We start from the raw sequence: 16,109 nt of genomic DNA on the forward strand, positions 1-16,109 counted from the left end.
CAGCCACCCTCTGTGTGTATGCATACTAGTACTATATTATCCATTTCCTGGATTCTAAGGAACTAACAATTGGTTGGCGCGTACATGCATGTACAGCTTTGAATTTTTGTATCATTAGCATTAACGTATTATTGCATTGGCAACGTGAAAAATTGTTAAGTTCCTATATTATTTTTTGTAGCATCATCTATGCCTAGTTGTTTTTGTTAATTGCCACTGTTTTTGGACTCTAGCTTATCATCGGATTTGTTGGATCTTATTTCAGTTTAGTAGCCATGGCGAAGATATAGGTAGCTAGGTCATGCTTAATTTAATTTTGGCAAATTAATAGTAATAAAACTGGTCCAGGAAGGAGTCCATGACTAGAATTGACCCGAAAGAAGCGGGTTAAAACGCATGAGTCATGCTCATAGCAGGTGGCCCTCAATTTTAAGGTTAGACTTTGAGAAGATTAAAGATTTAGAATTTATAATGCGAATGCGACGACGACCCAAGTGTGCATGTGGCGGGTCATGGAAATTTGAAGCACAAAATTACAATACCCTAGCAACCCCTCTCGATGCACACGGGTCCACTTAAGTGTTAATTGTGCCAGCTATAGCTATTGTTTCATTTATATAAACTAGTCTGTCATATACCACCGAGGTTCTCGTTTCTGTTGTGGATATTATCCCAAAAAATTACCTAATTAAGAAAAGTGAAATGTTAATGAGAATTTTTAAGATATTGATTAAAAAGTTAAAAAGATTTTTTTTAATTAAAATACGTAAAATTTTATTATTTTTAATTTTTTTTATATTTTCTTATAATATTCATAATAAATATTTTTTTATTTTAATTTCTTAATCAATACCTAAATATACTAGTTAACAAACCCTTAAAGAAAATTGCTTTAAACTTCAAAACTTTTATGTTCTTCTCGCGCTCATCATTTATTTTAATAATAGTAGTAATAATTCCACACAAATTAATTCAGACAGACTTAACTCTACCATATCACTTTGCTGTATCTTCTAACAGTACTACTTTTAATTTGACGCGAAATTAATCAAATATTAATTCAGTACTGTTATAAATTAATTCATTATAAGCTATACCCATCTCAGGTTTGCCAATAAGGAAATGTATTGTATCGTTGCCACCTAGTCTAATTTTAGTCTTTTCTCTATTTCATATAAACCTTTTAATATATATAAAATTTCAATCGTCCTTTTAATAAAAAAAATTTAGTGAAAAAAAAACTTTTAATACTATCGCTACTTCACACATTATCATGTTACTGAAAAGTTTAGTTCAAACTACACTACTTTTGAAGTCGTACTATTTTAATATTGTTACAATGTATGACTGAATGATGATATAGAAAACTTTACATAATTAGCTTCTCAAAATCAAACTTTTCTTTAATGAACTGAATGTAATATTAATGCTACAACCTCTAATGCTAATTACTTTTTTTAAAGTATTTAATGCTACTAGTAATAAATGTAATTTAATTAGAAGAGTTAAGTTAATACAACTGTTTCAAAAATGCTACAGTACTAGTATTTACGATTTTTACAAAAATTGAAAAATTGTCAAATACTTTAGCTATATAGTAGAAAGTTTAATTTTTTATAAAAACCAATAGAAAGTTTAATTTTAATATGTTATTAATGTAAATATTTTTACACTGTCAACTAATTATAAAATATTATAAATATGGTTTTTATAATAATTATTAAAATAATAATTATAAAATAATTATTAATAGTATAAAAGTATAATTCAACTAAATACATAATTTGATTTAGCTAAACTATCGTATTACTCAATTAATAATACTTTGCCTTACTTTGTTAATGTTGAAGAAATCAGGAAGTCATAATATAATTTTATAAAGTAATTAGCACAAATAAAACTATTGATACAAATATTTGGACTTTATACAACTAATATGTATATATTAGTAGTATAAAGTAACTTAATTAGTAGTATACTTATACAAATTAAACTAATATGTTGTATGATACTGATAAGTAACTTAATTAGTAGTATAAAGTAATATCTATATATATAAGTAACTTAATAAGTAATAAATATTTATAAAAAATAAGTAAATAACTTACATTTTAAAATAAATAAATACTTTTTTTTTAAAAAAAGGCGTTTAAAGTTGACTGGAGTAACCTTCGGAAAAAGTTGACTGGATTAGAAAATAAAATAAAATTAAATGTATAAGTATAAAATTAAATAAAATAATTTCATTTAAAGCGTTTTATTCAATTCAAAATTAAAGCATTCAAAGCAGTAAATGAAAAGCATTTAATTTTATTTTTAAATAATAACTCAAACAATGAAACATACAGCATCATTTGATTTCGTCAATTCAAATTAATACAGATTTAATGTACTAAATAATAATAAAGAATAGAATTAAATATTTGTTTCATAAGATTAATATAAATATTAGTACTAAACTAGATGTTTGATGCATATGTTGTGTCCAGAGAGAGAGAGAGAGAGTCATGGGGACCCATCCACCGCCCATAAGCACGCAGTCTTTCTGCAATCAAATCTAGTTTGGATCTGTTCTTCTCCTCAATCTAACCCTAACCCAACACTGCATCTTCTCCCAAAATAAGAGAACAAGCTTCAACCTTTTTCTCTTGTTTTTCTTTCTTTCTTTCCTCTTCAACGGAAACTCCAATTTACACCGCTTTCCCATTGAAAACCCCACCAATTGAACGTTTTTAGAGGCAAGTTGAGGTAGTACAAGTCAAATTAATCTCAATCACAACTTAATTGGTGACCTGGCCTAGCACCAATTTCAATCTCCTATTTCCCTTTCCATCGTCAGTTTCAACCTGGAACTTGTCACTACTCACTACAAAGTTGGATTCATCAAATTAACAAGATCGATCTTCCAGAAAAAGCCAAGCCAGCATCAAGAAGAGAGAGTGCTCACTGTCACTGGTCAAATATAACAGTTTGTTCTCATTAATTAATTTTCCTTAATTTTCATTTTCATCCACCCCATATTTTGTTTCCTGCATATGCGAATGAAGTACTTAGTATTTTAAGAATTTCACAACTTGAGTTCATTATATCTATATCGATATCGATATTGATGAAAACTCAATTATACATTGAATAGAATCATATTACAGCAATGGATCCAATCTCGGCACATGGTCATTCCCTCCCCCCTCCTTTTCACACAAGAGATCTCCATCTGCATCACCAGCAACAACAACACCAGTTCCAAAGCTTAAACCAAGCCACCGAGGACGAGAACAGCGGCAGCAGCGGCGCGCAGAAAAGGGAACGCGAAGAAAATAGCAACAACAACGAAGGTGCAGGTGAGGCTGAGATAACAAGAAGACCTCGAGGAAGACCAGCAGGGTCCAAGAACAAGCCCAAGCCACCTATTATCATCACCCGCGACAGCGCCAACGCCATGAGAACCCACATGATGGAGGTGGCAGACGGATGCGACATCGTGGAAAGCGTGTCTGAGTTTGCCAGGAAGCGCCAGAGAGGGGTTTGCATCATGAGTGGCACTGGAACGGTCAACAATGTGACCCTCAGGCAACCGGCTTCGTCCGGTTCGGTTGTGACTCTTCACGGAAGGTTCGAGATCTTGTCCCTTTCGGGATCGTTCCTTCCACCACCTGCGCCGCCGGCTGCATCAGGTTTAACCATTTATTTGGCCGGTGGCCAGGGACAAGTGGTGGGAGGAAGTGTTGTTGGAACACTGGTTGCTTCAGGACCCGTGGTGATCATGGCCGCTTCGTTTAGCAACGCTGCTTATGAGAGGCTTCCTTTGGAGGACGAGGATCCTTCGCTGCAAATGCAAGGAGGTTCTATTGGGTCACCCGGTGCAAGTGGTGTTGGTCAGTCACAGCTTCTAGGAGGGGATGCAACTGCTCCACTTTTCCATGGTTTGCCTCCTAACCTTCTCAATTCTGTTCAAATGCCATCTGAGCCATTCTGGGCGGCATCTGCTCGCCCGCCTTTCTGATTAGAGGATCTGATTCAATAAATTCTTGTGATTTTATTGACCAATTTGACTGCGGAGCTCATTCAAATGTGCTGAAAAGAGGTGATATGAGAAAGTTATATGTTGTTTTCATAAGTTCAAATAAACTCTTCCAATTGTCCCATCAGTGTCACCATAAGTACTTCTACATTGCTGCTGTTCTCTTCACTACTCTTATAGTTTTCTGTTAGCTTTTGTGATGGTGGTGGTGGGGGACATGGCAAGACATTCATTAAGTTAGGGGTGTTGAAAGTAGGAATGGAGGTTTCTTAATTGCTTCTATAATTTGTGTGTCATTTTGATTATTAGGTGATGATATAAAATGTTTTCTTTTACATTTACTCGAGACTGTAATTAAACTGATGAACTTTTATATCCTTGGTGAGTTTGATTAATTCTGTTGATGGCAATGGGGTGCTTTTGTGTTCGTTCGTTTCGTGATTAACTGATCATAGTCGCATCGCATGGATCATCCATCAGTTTTTAGCAACCAATTAAACAGTAACAATTTGTATGATCGATGTACGACCATATTTTTTGGTTGTTTCAGTTTGAGTGCGGTTGATTAAGCAATCATGCTAGTAAGATTCTCAGCAACAAACTACTTACGTAAGAATAGAAATTCTGTATGACATTAATTTGCTTTTTTCTTTTCTATTTTAAACTACTGTATATAATTATTAGCAAGGTTTTAAAAAATTGTCTTCAACAGCAACGTGAACATTTTTGGGGCGTCTGCAATTATAACTGTGATCATATTAGCCGTATTTATTCATAATTTCTCACCATATCAAGAATCGCGACAAAAACATAGCCGCTGTATTAAAACCTTGGTAGTAATTAGAGTTAGTAGGAGATAAACTTTGTGTAGTACTTATGTTAGGCAACTGGTTCACACATGCAGTGTCTGATGAAAGCTCCTTTTCGAGGCAGTCATGTATCCTCACTTTTATTAAAAGGCAACAATAACCAAGACACATCGTTCCCCAGTGTTTTATCTAATTAAACCCTCTGTGTCTCACACTCTCTTCCATGTATATATACAAATCCTACTGAATTTTGAGCCAAACCTGGTTTTGATTCTATGCACCGAAGCTACTTTTTCCTTAAAAAACTAAAGTTAGGATGCTACTAGTACTATAATCTAAATGAACTAGAGCGACATGAAGGTTATCCAATCATCCTCGTTAATGAGACTTTTTGGCATCTTTAGTTGTATTGTGTGTACTGCGTGCGTCCTGCTCTATTCTGTTGGTCAACTGATTCTAAATTTCCTCGAGCCAGACAACTGTTGTGTTCCCTCAAAGTAAGAATCTTATTTTGTTTTCTCTTAATAATAGTATAATTGTAGGTTCCTTACCAACCTATTTCTTCGATGGAAGCTTAAACATCTGTCCTTGTTGCGGCTATCATATATAGTTTCAGGTATGTATCCGCCAATTAATTTTCAAAGTAAAGAAAGAACATTGATTTCTTTTTCTTTCTAAAAATCCAGTTTTAATCCTTTTCGGATAAGGTTTTAGTTGGATGAAAACATTTAGAGAAAAAAAATATTATTGAAGCATTATATTCCGACCGAGCTAGTTGGGTATTGGAAATAACTCATTTATATATAGGAAAATGTTATCACATCCCTAACCTAACTAATAATTGGTAACTTAGGATAACCGATCACGAGTCCATTTAACTAAGCATTCTTGATGGAGACAGAAGAACATTAACTGACTTTATTTAATTTTTTAATTGATATTTCAAAACTATATGAATGAAACACTCAATGAAAAAAATATATCTTTAAATGAAGACAAATTCTACTATATCCTAGCAAATTTAAGGGTTTTAATAATGTTACTAAGAAATTCCCTATTTCTTTCTCTTTTTTTTAGTCTTTGTTTTAATCATGCGTTTATGGAGACTTCCTAACTCATTGGTTTGTAAACTAATTCTGACGTGTGGTATCTAATTATCATTGATCTAAAAAAATAATCTTACACCACCGTGTCAATCCTTTAGGATTTTTTTTTGTCTAAATCCGTTTAACATTTGATAAAAAAAAATTGCACTAAAGATTTATTTGAATACCATAGCAGCTCTCTTATATGAAACCCGGTTCGCGTAATTCTAATCAACAAAAATGAATTTTCTCTAAATTAAGAAAATATGTGAAATAAAAAATAAAAAATTTATTCATCATTAAGTTAAAGTTAATTAAGGTATTATAAAATGTTTTAATTGAAATTAATAATACGTACAGTTTTCCTTTCTTTACACGTGTATACTCGGTCTAAGAGTGGCAAATTAGATGAAAATGGTGTTGAATTTAGTTAATTTGTATGAATTGGCATTAGTTAATAATTAAAATATTGTTTAGAAACCTATTTATCTATCATGGGGTTATTATTTATAACTAATACATTTTTCAATTTATGAATATTCTAATTTGAGTTGTGTTTTATGATGCTCATCAATTGCTCATGATGAGTTAGGGAATTAATTTAGTTCTAGTAACTTGCTAAGATATCTATAGGAAACTATATCCCCATTAATTAAGTAGTTTTAATTTACGCGCACACGCATATATGTTTGCTAGGCTGATCGAGGAGAGTTCTCTGTCACACATGACCACATTGTGATTTTCTCCTTAAATCACTATAAACTTTGGAATGAGTCCAGGAATTCTTTATCTGCTTTTGTCACATATTGATATTAATATGTTGTAATCTATACGTCTATTTATGATTTAATTGTTCAAAAATTGCTTTAAATCCACCGAATAGTATATTTATAAGACTTTCTACAAGTTATTTTTTAAAATCTCGTCACTAATTTGATTTTATTATATAATATTATATATATATATATATATATATATATATATATATATATATATATATATATATATATGTGAGTTATTTGATACTTACAATAAATTTTTAAAACAATTTTAATATAATTTTTGTTAGAGTTCAAATCTGTATGTACTGAAAATATATAATAATTATTTTATAAAACAACCAACTTATTGTACATGTTGAGTTATAATTGGATAATTATATAAAAAAAATTTACACATCATGATCATCGGTACATAATATTTTTTCCTTTTTTATCTCTTTCTATTATATAGCTTAGCTTATATTTATTTAATATTTATTTTTTCTTTTCTTTTTTCTATTTCTTTATATGAAATGTGGTGAAAAATATTAAGTTAGAGTAAAATTATCCAAAATATATAAGTAGTTTATTATTTTGTAAAATGAGTTTTTTTAAACATAAGCTTTTGATAGATTAATTCTTCCCCATTCCATCATTACAATTTTTTAAACATAAGTTTAAACTCCCCAAGTCATCTCAAGTAATCAACAGCAATAACTAAATGCATCGGCTTTTCAAGGTCACTCGTTAGTCATGAGAAATGAATTATGTCTAGGGGGTCCACATTGACAAATAATTTGGTTGAACATATTCAAATTAATTTATCTAATCAACAAATCAATTATTGTCATCGTCATGAATGGCAATGAGCTGTTTCTATTTCATGGAAAAATAAATTCAAAACTGATGCTAATTTTACGCTCTTTTTTGTTTTGGAGTGAACCTCCCTTGCTTATTTCATATACAAAATCATTTTACATAACAGAGCTGTGCACTACAAGCGCAGACCAAAGACAAACCACGTAATATGATTAAACTATGGCCATTAATGTTTTGGTTACTTTAAAAATTAAGACTAATACAGTACATCCAAAATACTCCTGAACATTATTATGCATAGTATATACTGTCTTGACTATCTACGGCACTTAATTTCTTCAATAATCTATCTTCAAACGCTTAATTTCAGCTTGGAATGCGGGGCTGGAGATTAGTGTTCTACGTGCAAGAATCCTTATGTCTTCTCGTGAACAATCTCTCGATATACGAACCAACTCTAATATTGCACCTCCACTAATCATGTCTCTTGCATTTGCTTCTGTATCACATCAAACATAAGTTCTTGGACATGCTACTAAGTTTAATATACATAAAAGGATATTGTTAATCAATATTTTAAGGGTATTAGTTAAAAAATTTAAAATAAAAATATTATTATTGTTATAATTTTTTTTAGGTTCTCATATGATTTACAAATTACATGTTTTTTTTATTTTTAATTCATTAACTAATACCTTAAAAACAATAGTTAACAAAGCTTATTATTTACTGAAAAAATCATAGGATAACTTAAAAAAATTATAAATAACATAATTTTGTGCATCTTAATAAAATATTTTTTTGGTTTCACTTCCTTAATCAGTGCCTTAGCATTTTCCCATATAAAATCTAAATCACAGCTGGATAGGGTGCATTTAGTGCTCACCATGTTGTGCTAAATGACACAGTGCAAGCTCAATATGACGCCTAACCAACGAGACTTCATTATTTGCGTTTTGCACTATCCATGGAAGCACACCATCCTCAATAAGTAATGACCTTCCAACCTGTGTCCCTGTATAATGTACCAAAATAACTCGTGCAATAAAGATACCGTTGAATGTTTACGTTTAGAAAAAATTACTTGCAAATCAAGAATATGCATGCATACTACGATAATGGAAGTAATGCACGAATGCTATCAATTCAAAGACAATATAGTCATATGTTAACCCTCTACATGCATAAGTTATTACCTTGTGTAGATGCTTTTGATTCGCACTTCGCAAAGTTGGCAATTCCGCGGGCAATCTGAATATGTACATCAGGATGTCTGCATCTGACCATTCCCAACAGTGCCTTGATACCATCTTCTCCCCTTAGCTTTATTTGCAGTTTATCTAAATGCAGCAACACCAAACTTGTTAATTAGTTAGGTTATTTTGTTTAGAGAAAACCGACATTGTACTTGATGCCTACACTATAATTGCATCCCCAAAGATCAATTTAATTTATCCAACACAAACAGCTCCAAGATCTGTAATGAAGCAACACTTGCCATATACAGCTTTTGAATACCACATGGATATTTTTCATTTAATCTTCACATTTAATTATAGAGCGTTCACCTGACACACGAGAGAAAAATACCCTTTAAGACAAGCAGCAGAATTAACAAAACCACTTTAGATGAATTTAAGCATCATTATCAATATCTCATCAAAGATGCCATAAAATACTGAATTGATTGAACAACTTGATGCATTCAAATACTTGGTTAGCTGGTTTTTATTTTTTTATTTTTTTTGTGTATGTAGAATAGCGGCAACAAGATTTGAATCTAGAATTTTATACAAACAACTCAAACTCTTCATCACTAGGCTGACCCTAGTAGGTTATATTTGGTTTGCTAGTGATTCTATTCTTATTTTTTTTGTGAGCTGTTTCTAATTGCTAAAATATATCTATTCGAAGATTGCTTAACAGGGTAGCAGTAAAAGGAAAAATAAAATTTCTACTAACAAAAATGATTGTCTAAAACTTTCTTGTATTATATCATCTCATGCAGGGTAAAACAGACGGAAAAATAAATTAAAGCAGGTGGCTTAACAAGTTTATCATTCGTAAATTCTTATGCATCTGGCCTACATTTCAGCATAAGGTTAAAAATGAGTGTGATCGTGAGATTGAATGCATTATCTGAGCCGCAGTTAGAATCCCAATCTGCAGTGCAGATAACCACAATAACTTCAAAAATGAGATAAGATCAAAAGTTTACCATTGCCACAAAGATTAGCAATTGCTCCAGCAACCATTCGAAGGGTCTGAGGATCTTCGGCATTGGCTGCTGTCATTGACAGTATATTAATGCCTCCCTGAGCCACAATGAGATCTTGATTTGTTTCTGTTAAGACACCATATAAGGTCGCAGATACCAGGGGGAAAAAAGATGTATCAGTTGAGCTGTAGATTTTTTTTTTATTATTAAGTTACTAGTAGGAAAGAGCATGACATGCATGGAAGTTTACCATTCATTGCCAAATTTGCTATGGCGCTTGCTGCAACTCTCTGTGTGGTTTCATCTTGTGAGTTCTTAAGCAGTGTAAGCAAGGACGTAAGTCCGCCTGCTTCTACAATCTTCTTCTGATTTGTTTCTGCAACATCAGGGTTGAGAGATGTTATGGCTAATTTTGTTACATATCAATTTCAACAAAGCAGCTTACAGACATTCAGGTTATGTCATAGCAAGATCAAGAAAACAGACATTCCAGAAAACTGAAATTTATCATTTCCACATATTCATTGATCCCAAATCATATAATTCAGAAGTCATACTAATTATTTTCAGTCTCTTTTTTTCCTTTGCATACAAATTACATTATGTTAATCCTAGATGCTAGACTGCTAGTGTATATATACAAGGTATTTCAACGTAAGGTGTCAACACTGAAACCTTCAGAAGATAAATTTGCTACTATTTTCACAGCATTAATTCGTGCATCAGTAGCTTCTGCTTCAAGCAATGACAAAATCTTCTGCAATCCCCCTGCAAGAATATTGATATTATGAGGAGGAAATAAGTTATAAATTGAAAGTAATTTATCAACTGAAAATGCCAAGTTCTTCACAGCCAAGATGTGCAATATGAACTAAATAATAATTAGTAATTACTGCCTTGTTCAAAGAGCTTGGCAACTGAGGCCTTCTCTCCATTTCCTGAAGCTTGCTGTTGTTGCTTTGTCTACAATAGAAATTGCAAGAAACATGATGACAAGTGTAAGTCATGACTTGTGATGGGTGAAGCAATTAACTTACATGTAACTATGCCCTCAATTTTAGCTCAACATGCTTGGACTACCATTGGCATTTGCAAAATATAATATCGATAGACATGTATGCTTCACATATATCATGCCTAACCCAAACTGAATTGAAGATATTAAATAGTAATAATGACAGCATACTTTTAAGCTTTTACAATCAAGTTAAAAAATCACCATTTAAAATGTAGAAGCTTAAAAAATTTTAATTTTCGATTTCAATCAAAACTAGTAATGAAAGTCATATTTTCCTTTTTATAAAACATAAAATAAAGCCAATTAACTACGATATTTGTGCACTTCAGATATAGCTTACTTTGCCAACTTCAAAACCTAATTGCAACAATTGACTTTGCAATCTTGCTATTTCTCCTTTGAATTTCTCTTTCTGATGTGCCTCATCTTCCAACATCTTACGAAGTTTTAAGATATCTGATTCTCTTGATGCCTAACACAGGAAACACATACGTGTTAAACTAATTCAGATGACAGATAGATAGATGAGGAAGGCACATGTAATGCTAGTGAAAAGTATAAACGTTGGGGGCAGAAAAACATACCTCCAACATTTTCAGTTCTGCCATTTGATTTTTAAGATGATTTATCTCCCCTTCGGCAGCATTTCTCAAAAGGGTCTCTCTCTGAAGTATTTTTTTCAAAATGACTACTTCCTCAGCAGGAACAAAGGCCTGGGAAATGATAATTCACTTGTGAGCATAACATGAAACCCATGTTATACTATTGACTATTGTGTTATTATGTTTTTTTTCATATCGTGATTTAGTTTGGTTTCACAGGACTATTGTTAACTACTCAAATGTACGAAATAACTTAATTACTAATTGATGTCCTAAACTCAGCCGGGAAATTAACGAGACTAACAACTCAGATTTCTTGTTTCTTAATTCTTCTAAAAGAAATCATGTTCAACTCTGTTGTGCAGAGCTGTTTCTCTGTTATAATTAGCAAAGACAACATACAGTATAACAAAAATTACTACCTCTTCAGTAGATGTCATACAAAATTCCTCGTACTTTTTTTTATTCTCCATTACCTTCTCTTCAAGCCTCTTAATTGATTCTTTATAGTCTTTCTGGTATTTCAATCTTTCCTTCTGAGAAAAGGAAATGGGTATCAGTACATATTCACCAAGATATCAGCAAATCAAATCAACAATGTTCGTCGCTCATTGAACTCCAAGACATTACTTAAATCAGGCGAAGCATCAAACCCTCATATGCCATGCCTTTGCATGAAATAAATTGACAATATCAACTCAAAGAGGTTAATTAAATTGCATGTGATACTGTGGATACAAAATACCAGAAACAATGGAACAGCAGCATAAATTAGATAAACCAACCTCCAACGAATCCGAATAATTCTGTTGGGCCTCTAATATGCAATGTTGTGCTTCTGTGGTCAATCTTTCAATATCATCCTCAAATACCTTCTGCTGCCTTTCATATTCCATAGTGAGTTTGTCCAATTCTCTGTCTAGCCTTCTACATAAACTTTTGTAATCAATTTCCTCCTTTACTTTTACCATGCTTTCCTCCTTCATAGCCTACAAGAGGCACAAACGTTCAGCATTTTTAAAATTGACGTACATTTCTAGAAAAATGTATATTAATCGCAGCAGCAAAATTCGGTATGTGTTTTACTAGTATGTTGTAGCTAGTTATGGAAGATAATAACCAGTAGCTGCAACGGTCATGGGACCTTTATTAAACAACAAATTAATTAAAAAGTGCCACTCACTTGCGGTGTTTGAATGCATATAAATAGCAATTATATCGAAACCCAATGCCGAAAAAAACCTGCACAGTTTGTTACCTGTTTCCATATCCTCTGGCTCATGCCCTGTGTCTACTAAAAGCAAAAATCACCACACCGTAACTTAAAACTACCAAGAATCTTCACAAAGATTAGTGCTAGGCGATAAGTCATAGTTTATCTTAATTTATTCTATACAATATTCTTATGAGATGAATTGACAACATTACAGAACCGGATGTCAACCGGACAAGTCGATCAACAACTAGAATAAACTGGAGACAAAAGGTTGGTCCAATAGTTGAAGGGGGAAGGTCGCAGATTCGAATCCTCCCAACTAACATTTCTAACAAAATTAACAACATTTGCTGATAAAAAAAAACAATGAGAATAAACTACAACAAGTTGATAAGGGTAAAAAAAGAAAATATTCTATTGAACTTAAAACGCTCCCTCTTTCAAAACATTATAGTACTGGAAGACTCTCTCCTATGCTGTGGAGAAGGTTCAATAGTGTTGACCAGTGATGTTCTTGCTGTACCAGTTCAAACTTTAGATGTCAGGAAATTCATATTCAATATACTACATTTTGGTTCATAAAATTTAAAGATGCTTTGGCAATCGTTATTCATATTTTTGACATTTTCTTGATCTTTTTCTCTTTTAATCCATCATTTTCATATGCAAGTCATAAATAATAAAAATATCAAATTCTTATCATTTAAGTCAAAAATAACTACTAAATAAATATTTTTAAAGATATTTTCAATATATTTTTATTATAAAAAATAAGTCATATTTAGCTGTTATCAAAATCTCCCAAATTAAAAACTTTGTTTGTCCTCAAGCAAAAACAAAAACGAGAGCAGACTCCAAATGTTCCAACACTTTCAATAGCTGCAATTTTTTCAAATTCCCTTAGCTGGACCTTCTTGCATTTGTCATGATCTTGCAATGGAAGCACAAACAAACATTGAGATAGAATTGGTTAGTAGTATCAATCAATCAGGTCGGCTTGCCCCACTTTTCCTCACAAGGCTCTAGTATTCCTCTATACGCACAAGTGTCTTGGATGAGTGTTTAAAATTCTACGACCTGCAATTAATGCTAATTTTGCACTTCATCTCAATTAAAGTTATCTTGCTTACACTTGGTGGATCACTTAGGACTTTTATTGGCTTCTAATGTGGCCTGGCTAATCAAAGAAATTATGATTTTTCTGGGATTTCAAAAATTAGGGTTATAAGAGAGCATTTATCCTAGAAAAACTTTCATTTATTCTGCCTAGGCTTATTTATTTTTCAGCCTCAATTTATTGTTCTAACAACACTTATGACACCAATTTATTTTCTACCCTTATTATTCTTCTCTTTCTTTTTTCTTTCTTTCTCTCTTTTTTTTTTTTGAAAGAAGCTTTGGGCTTACAAGTTTTTTTTTTAGGGTGCCTTATTGTGTGTTGTTTTACCTTTCTGAGACAATTTTTTTTTTTACCTTAACTCTCCCCCAAATTAGGGGCATATCATGACTAAAATTCTTATGCTCTCTTAAACCCTAAAACAAGGTAGGAGATAATTAAAGTAGGCTTAGGGGTTTTACAAAAAAAAACATGATTATCATTTTTGGCTCAAATAAGGTGCAAGGGATAGATTATCATCAAAGGTTGGCTTTTTGGCTAAGTGGCTGAAAATAAGAATAAACATGGCCTTGATCATTTTCACCTCGTGTAATTAATCTAACAGTCTAAGAATGATACAAAATCAAAAAAATTAAAAACAGACGTTCTCTCACAAGTAGGTTTCACACAACTCATCGGGACAAGACAAAGTTGTTGACTTACCACACCATGATTTCTTTCAGACAAGCTAACCTTTTCTCTCTTTGTTGTGATTCATACTCCACTACTTGAACTGACGCTTGCATTCATGGAACCAGCATTTTCTCAAAATGGTATGTAGCCTTTCAAGTGTTTGAGTCCTTCTGAAAAAACTTTGATAATGACTTCATAAATATCATGCAATTTTTATTCAATGACTAAATTTAAACTACTGGAATTAAATTGCTGAAATCAAAATGCACAAAATCAAAATAAAGAAAAGAAATAACACAAATATCCTAAAAAAAACACAATCCAATTAATTAAAAGAGAGATAGGATAAGGAATCCTAGGTTGCCTCCCAGTAAGTGCTTCTTTAACATCATTAGCTTGACGAGTCAAATGCCTTCAAGGTGGCATGAAGGTCACACAGAACACATCTTCCTTACATTTTCGCCTCTTAGCTAGAGACATCATGAAACTCATATATTCTGGAAGCACATTCCATATCATTGCAAGAGACGTGTTGGTGATCAAGGAAAGAATGGCACTTAAAGATTTATCATGTTCACCATGTCTTTCTTCCTTGACAATCAATTGATGAGGAGGGGTATTGACTTGGAGAATATTTTTTTTGTTGAACTTCTACTTGTGAGCACTTCTCCCATTGTTGTGCTTTCTCCTCATTTTTTTTCTCTCTTTTCTTTCTTTTCTCCTTCCTCATCACGCACATCTTCCTCAGTTTTCTTTTCCTTCTCTTCTCTCTCAGTGAAAATTACCTTGCACTCTTCTTTGGGCTTCATCTCTGTATTAACCTCAAAGGTTTTAGTGGGCCTTTCAGCTATTTGCTGAGCTAATTGGCCCATTTGAACCTCCAGGTTTCTAATTGTTGCATCAATATTTTTCTGATGTGACTCAGTCCTCTGCATAAACTGTACCCGTAATTCTTCTAGCCTAGTGGTTTCTTCCTATAGACTGGGCTCTTGGCTTGGAGGCTGATAAGGTGAACTCCCTTGGTTGAAGTTATTCCCTAGATGGGATCTCCAACCTTGATCATGCGAAAAATTATCTCTCTGATAAAAGTCTGGTGGTCCTCCTTGATGGAATCCTTGATGATTCTGATTGCCCATGTAATTAATTGCGTCATCTTGGACCATGCATGAGCCTGACTCATGAGTGCCACCACAAATGTTGCATCTCCTAATGTGCATGACTAAAGATGGAGAATGGTGCATTGCATGCGATTGTTGAGGAAGATTACTCAGAGTTGTTGTGAGGGTCTCTAAGGTCTTGGCCAGGAGCTTGTTTTGAGCCAACATAGCATCTTGAGAAGTGATCTCAAGAAGACTTTTCTTTGTAGGCATGTAGGCTAGGTCACGTAGAATGGCATGATCATTGGCCGCCATATTTTCTATCAGCTCCATAGCTTCTTCTGGAGTCTTTAACTAGATCTTCCCATTGGCTAAGGCATGAGGAACTGCTTGGAATGGGGTTGCAAGCCATCAATGAAGATGTTGAGTTAGACTGGCTCGTTAAACCCATGTGTAGGAGTCTTTCGGAGTAACCCATGGAAGCGATCAAGGGCTTCGCTCAGTGATTCATGAGGATGTTGGTGGAAGGATGAGATTTCCACCTTTCCCTCAACGGTCTTGCACTCCGGGAAGTACTTCTTCAGGAACTTCTCCACCACCTCGTCCCATGTCCGCAGGCTATTCCCCTTAAATGAGAGGAGCCATGTTTTGCTTCACCGGCCAAGGAAAAACAA

At 33.1% G+C, this 16,109-nt stretch overlaps 2 protein-coding genes across 7 annotated transcripts; one reads left to right on the top strand and one right to left on the bottom strand.

The window, feature by feature from the left end:
- The first annotated feature begins 2,469 nt into the window (after positions 1–2,469).
- On the top strand, positions 2,470–4,416 carry LOC100807581 (AT-hook motif nuclear-localized protein 24). Of its 3 annotated transcripts, none has more exons than XM_003525734.5 (2): positions 2,470–2,955; positions 3,137–4,416. In XM_003525734.5, exon 2 carries the CDS (start codon positions 3,152–3,154, stop codon positions 4,001–4,003), a length of 852 nt encoding a protein of 283 aa, XP_003525782.1. In that variant the 5' UTR covers positions 2,470–2,955; positions 3,137–3,151; the 3' UTR covers positions 4,004–4,416. The 3 variants fall into 3 exon arrangements, with proteins under 3 accessions (XP_003525782.1, XP_006579618.1, XP_014630968.1); XM_006579555.4 differs by having other exon boundaries at positions 2,473–2,968; XM_014775482.3 differs by having other exon boundaries at positions 2,473–2,968; positions 3,150–4,416.
- A 3,113-nt stretch (positions 4,417–7,529) lies between these two features.
- LOC100806324 (kinesin-like protein KIN-UB) lies at positions 7,530–12,385 on the bottom strand. Of its 4 annotated transcripts, none has more exons than XM_014775484.3 (11): positions 12,119–12,380; positions 11,756–11,869; positions 11,316–11,444; positions 11,072–11,203; positions 10,610–10,676; positions 10,389–10,481; positions 9,964–10,089; positions 9,714–9,839; positions 8,692–8,835; positions 8,382–8,510; positions 7,530–7,994 (listed from the first exon to the last, which is right to left on the bottom strand). In XM_014775484.3, exons 1-11 carry the CDS (start codon positions 12,317–12,319, stop codon positions 7,834–7,836), a joined length of 1,422 nt encoding a protein of 473 aa, XP_014630970.1. In that variant the 5' UTR covers positions 12,320–12,380; the 3' UTR covers positions 7,530–7,833. The 4 variants fall into 4 exon arrangements, with proteins under 4 accessions (XP_014630970.1, XP_014630972.1, XP_014630971.1 ...); XM_014775486.3 differs by having other exon boundaries at positions 7,557–7,994; positions 10,607–10,676; positions 11,810–11,869; positions 12,119–12,385; XM_014775485.3 differs by having other exon boundaries at positions 7,559–7,991; positions 10,607–10,676; positions 12,119–12,384.
- Between the last annotated feature and the right edge of the window lie 3,724 nt (positions 12,386–16,109).

This window comes from Glycine max, chromosome 5, assembly GCF_000004515.6.
Source record: "Glycine max cultivar Williams 82 chromosome 5, Glycine_max_v4.0, whole genome shotgun sequence".
NCBI classification, from domain to species: domain Eukaryota; kingdom Viridiplantae; phylum Streptophyta; class Magnoliopsida; order Fabales; family Fabaceae; genus Glycine; species Glycine max.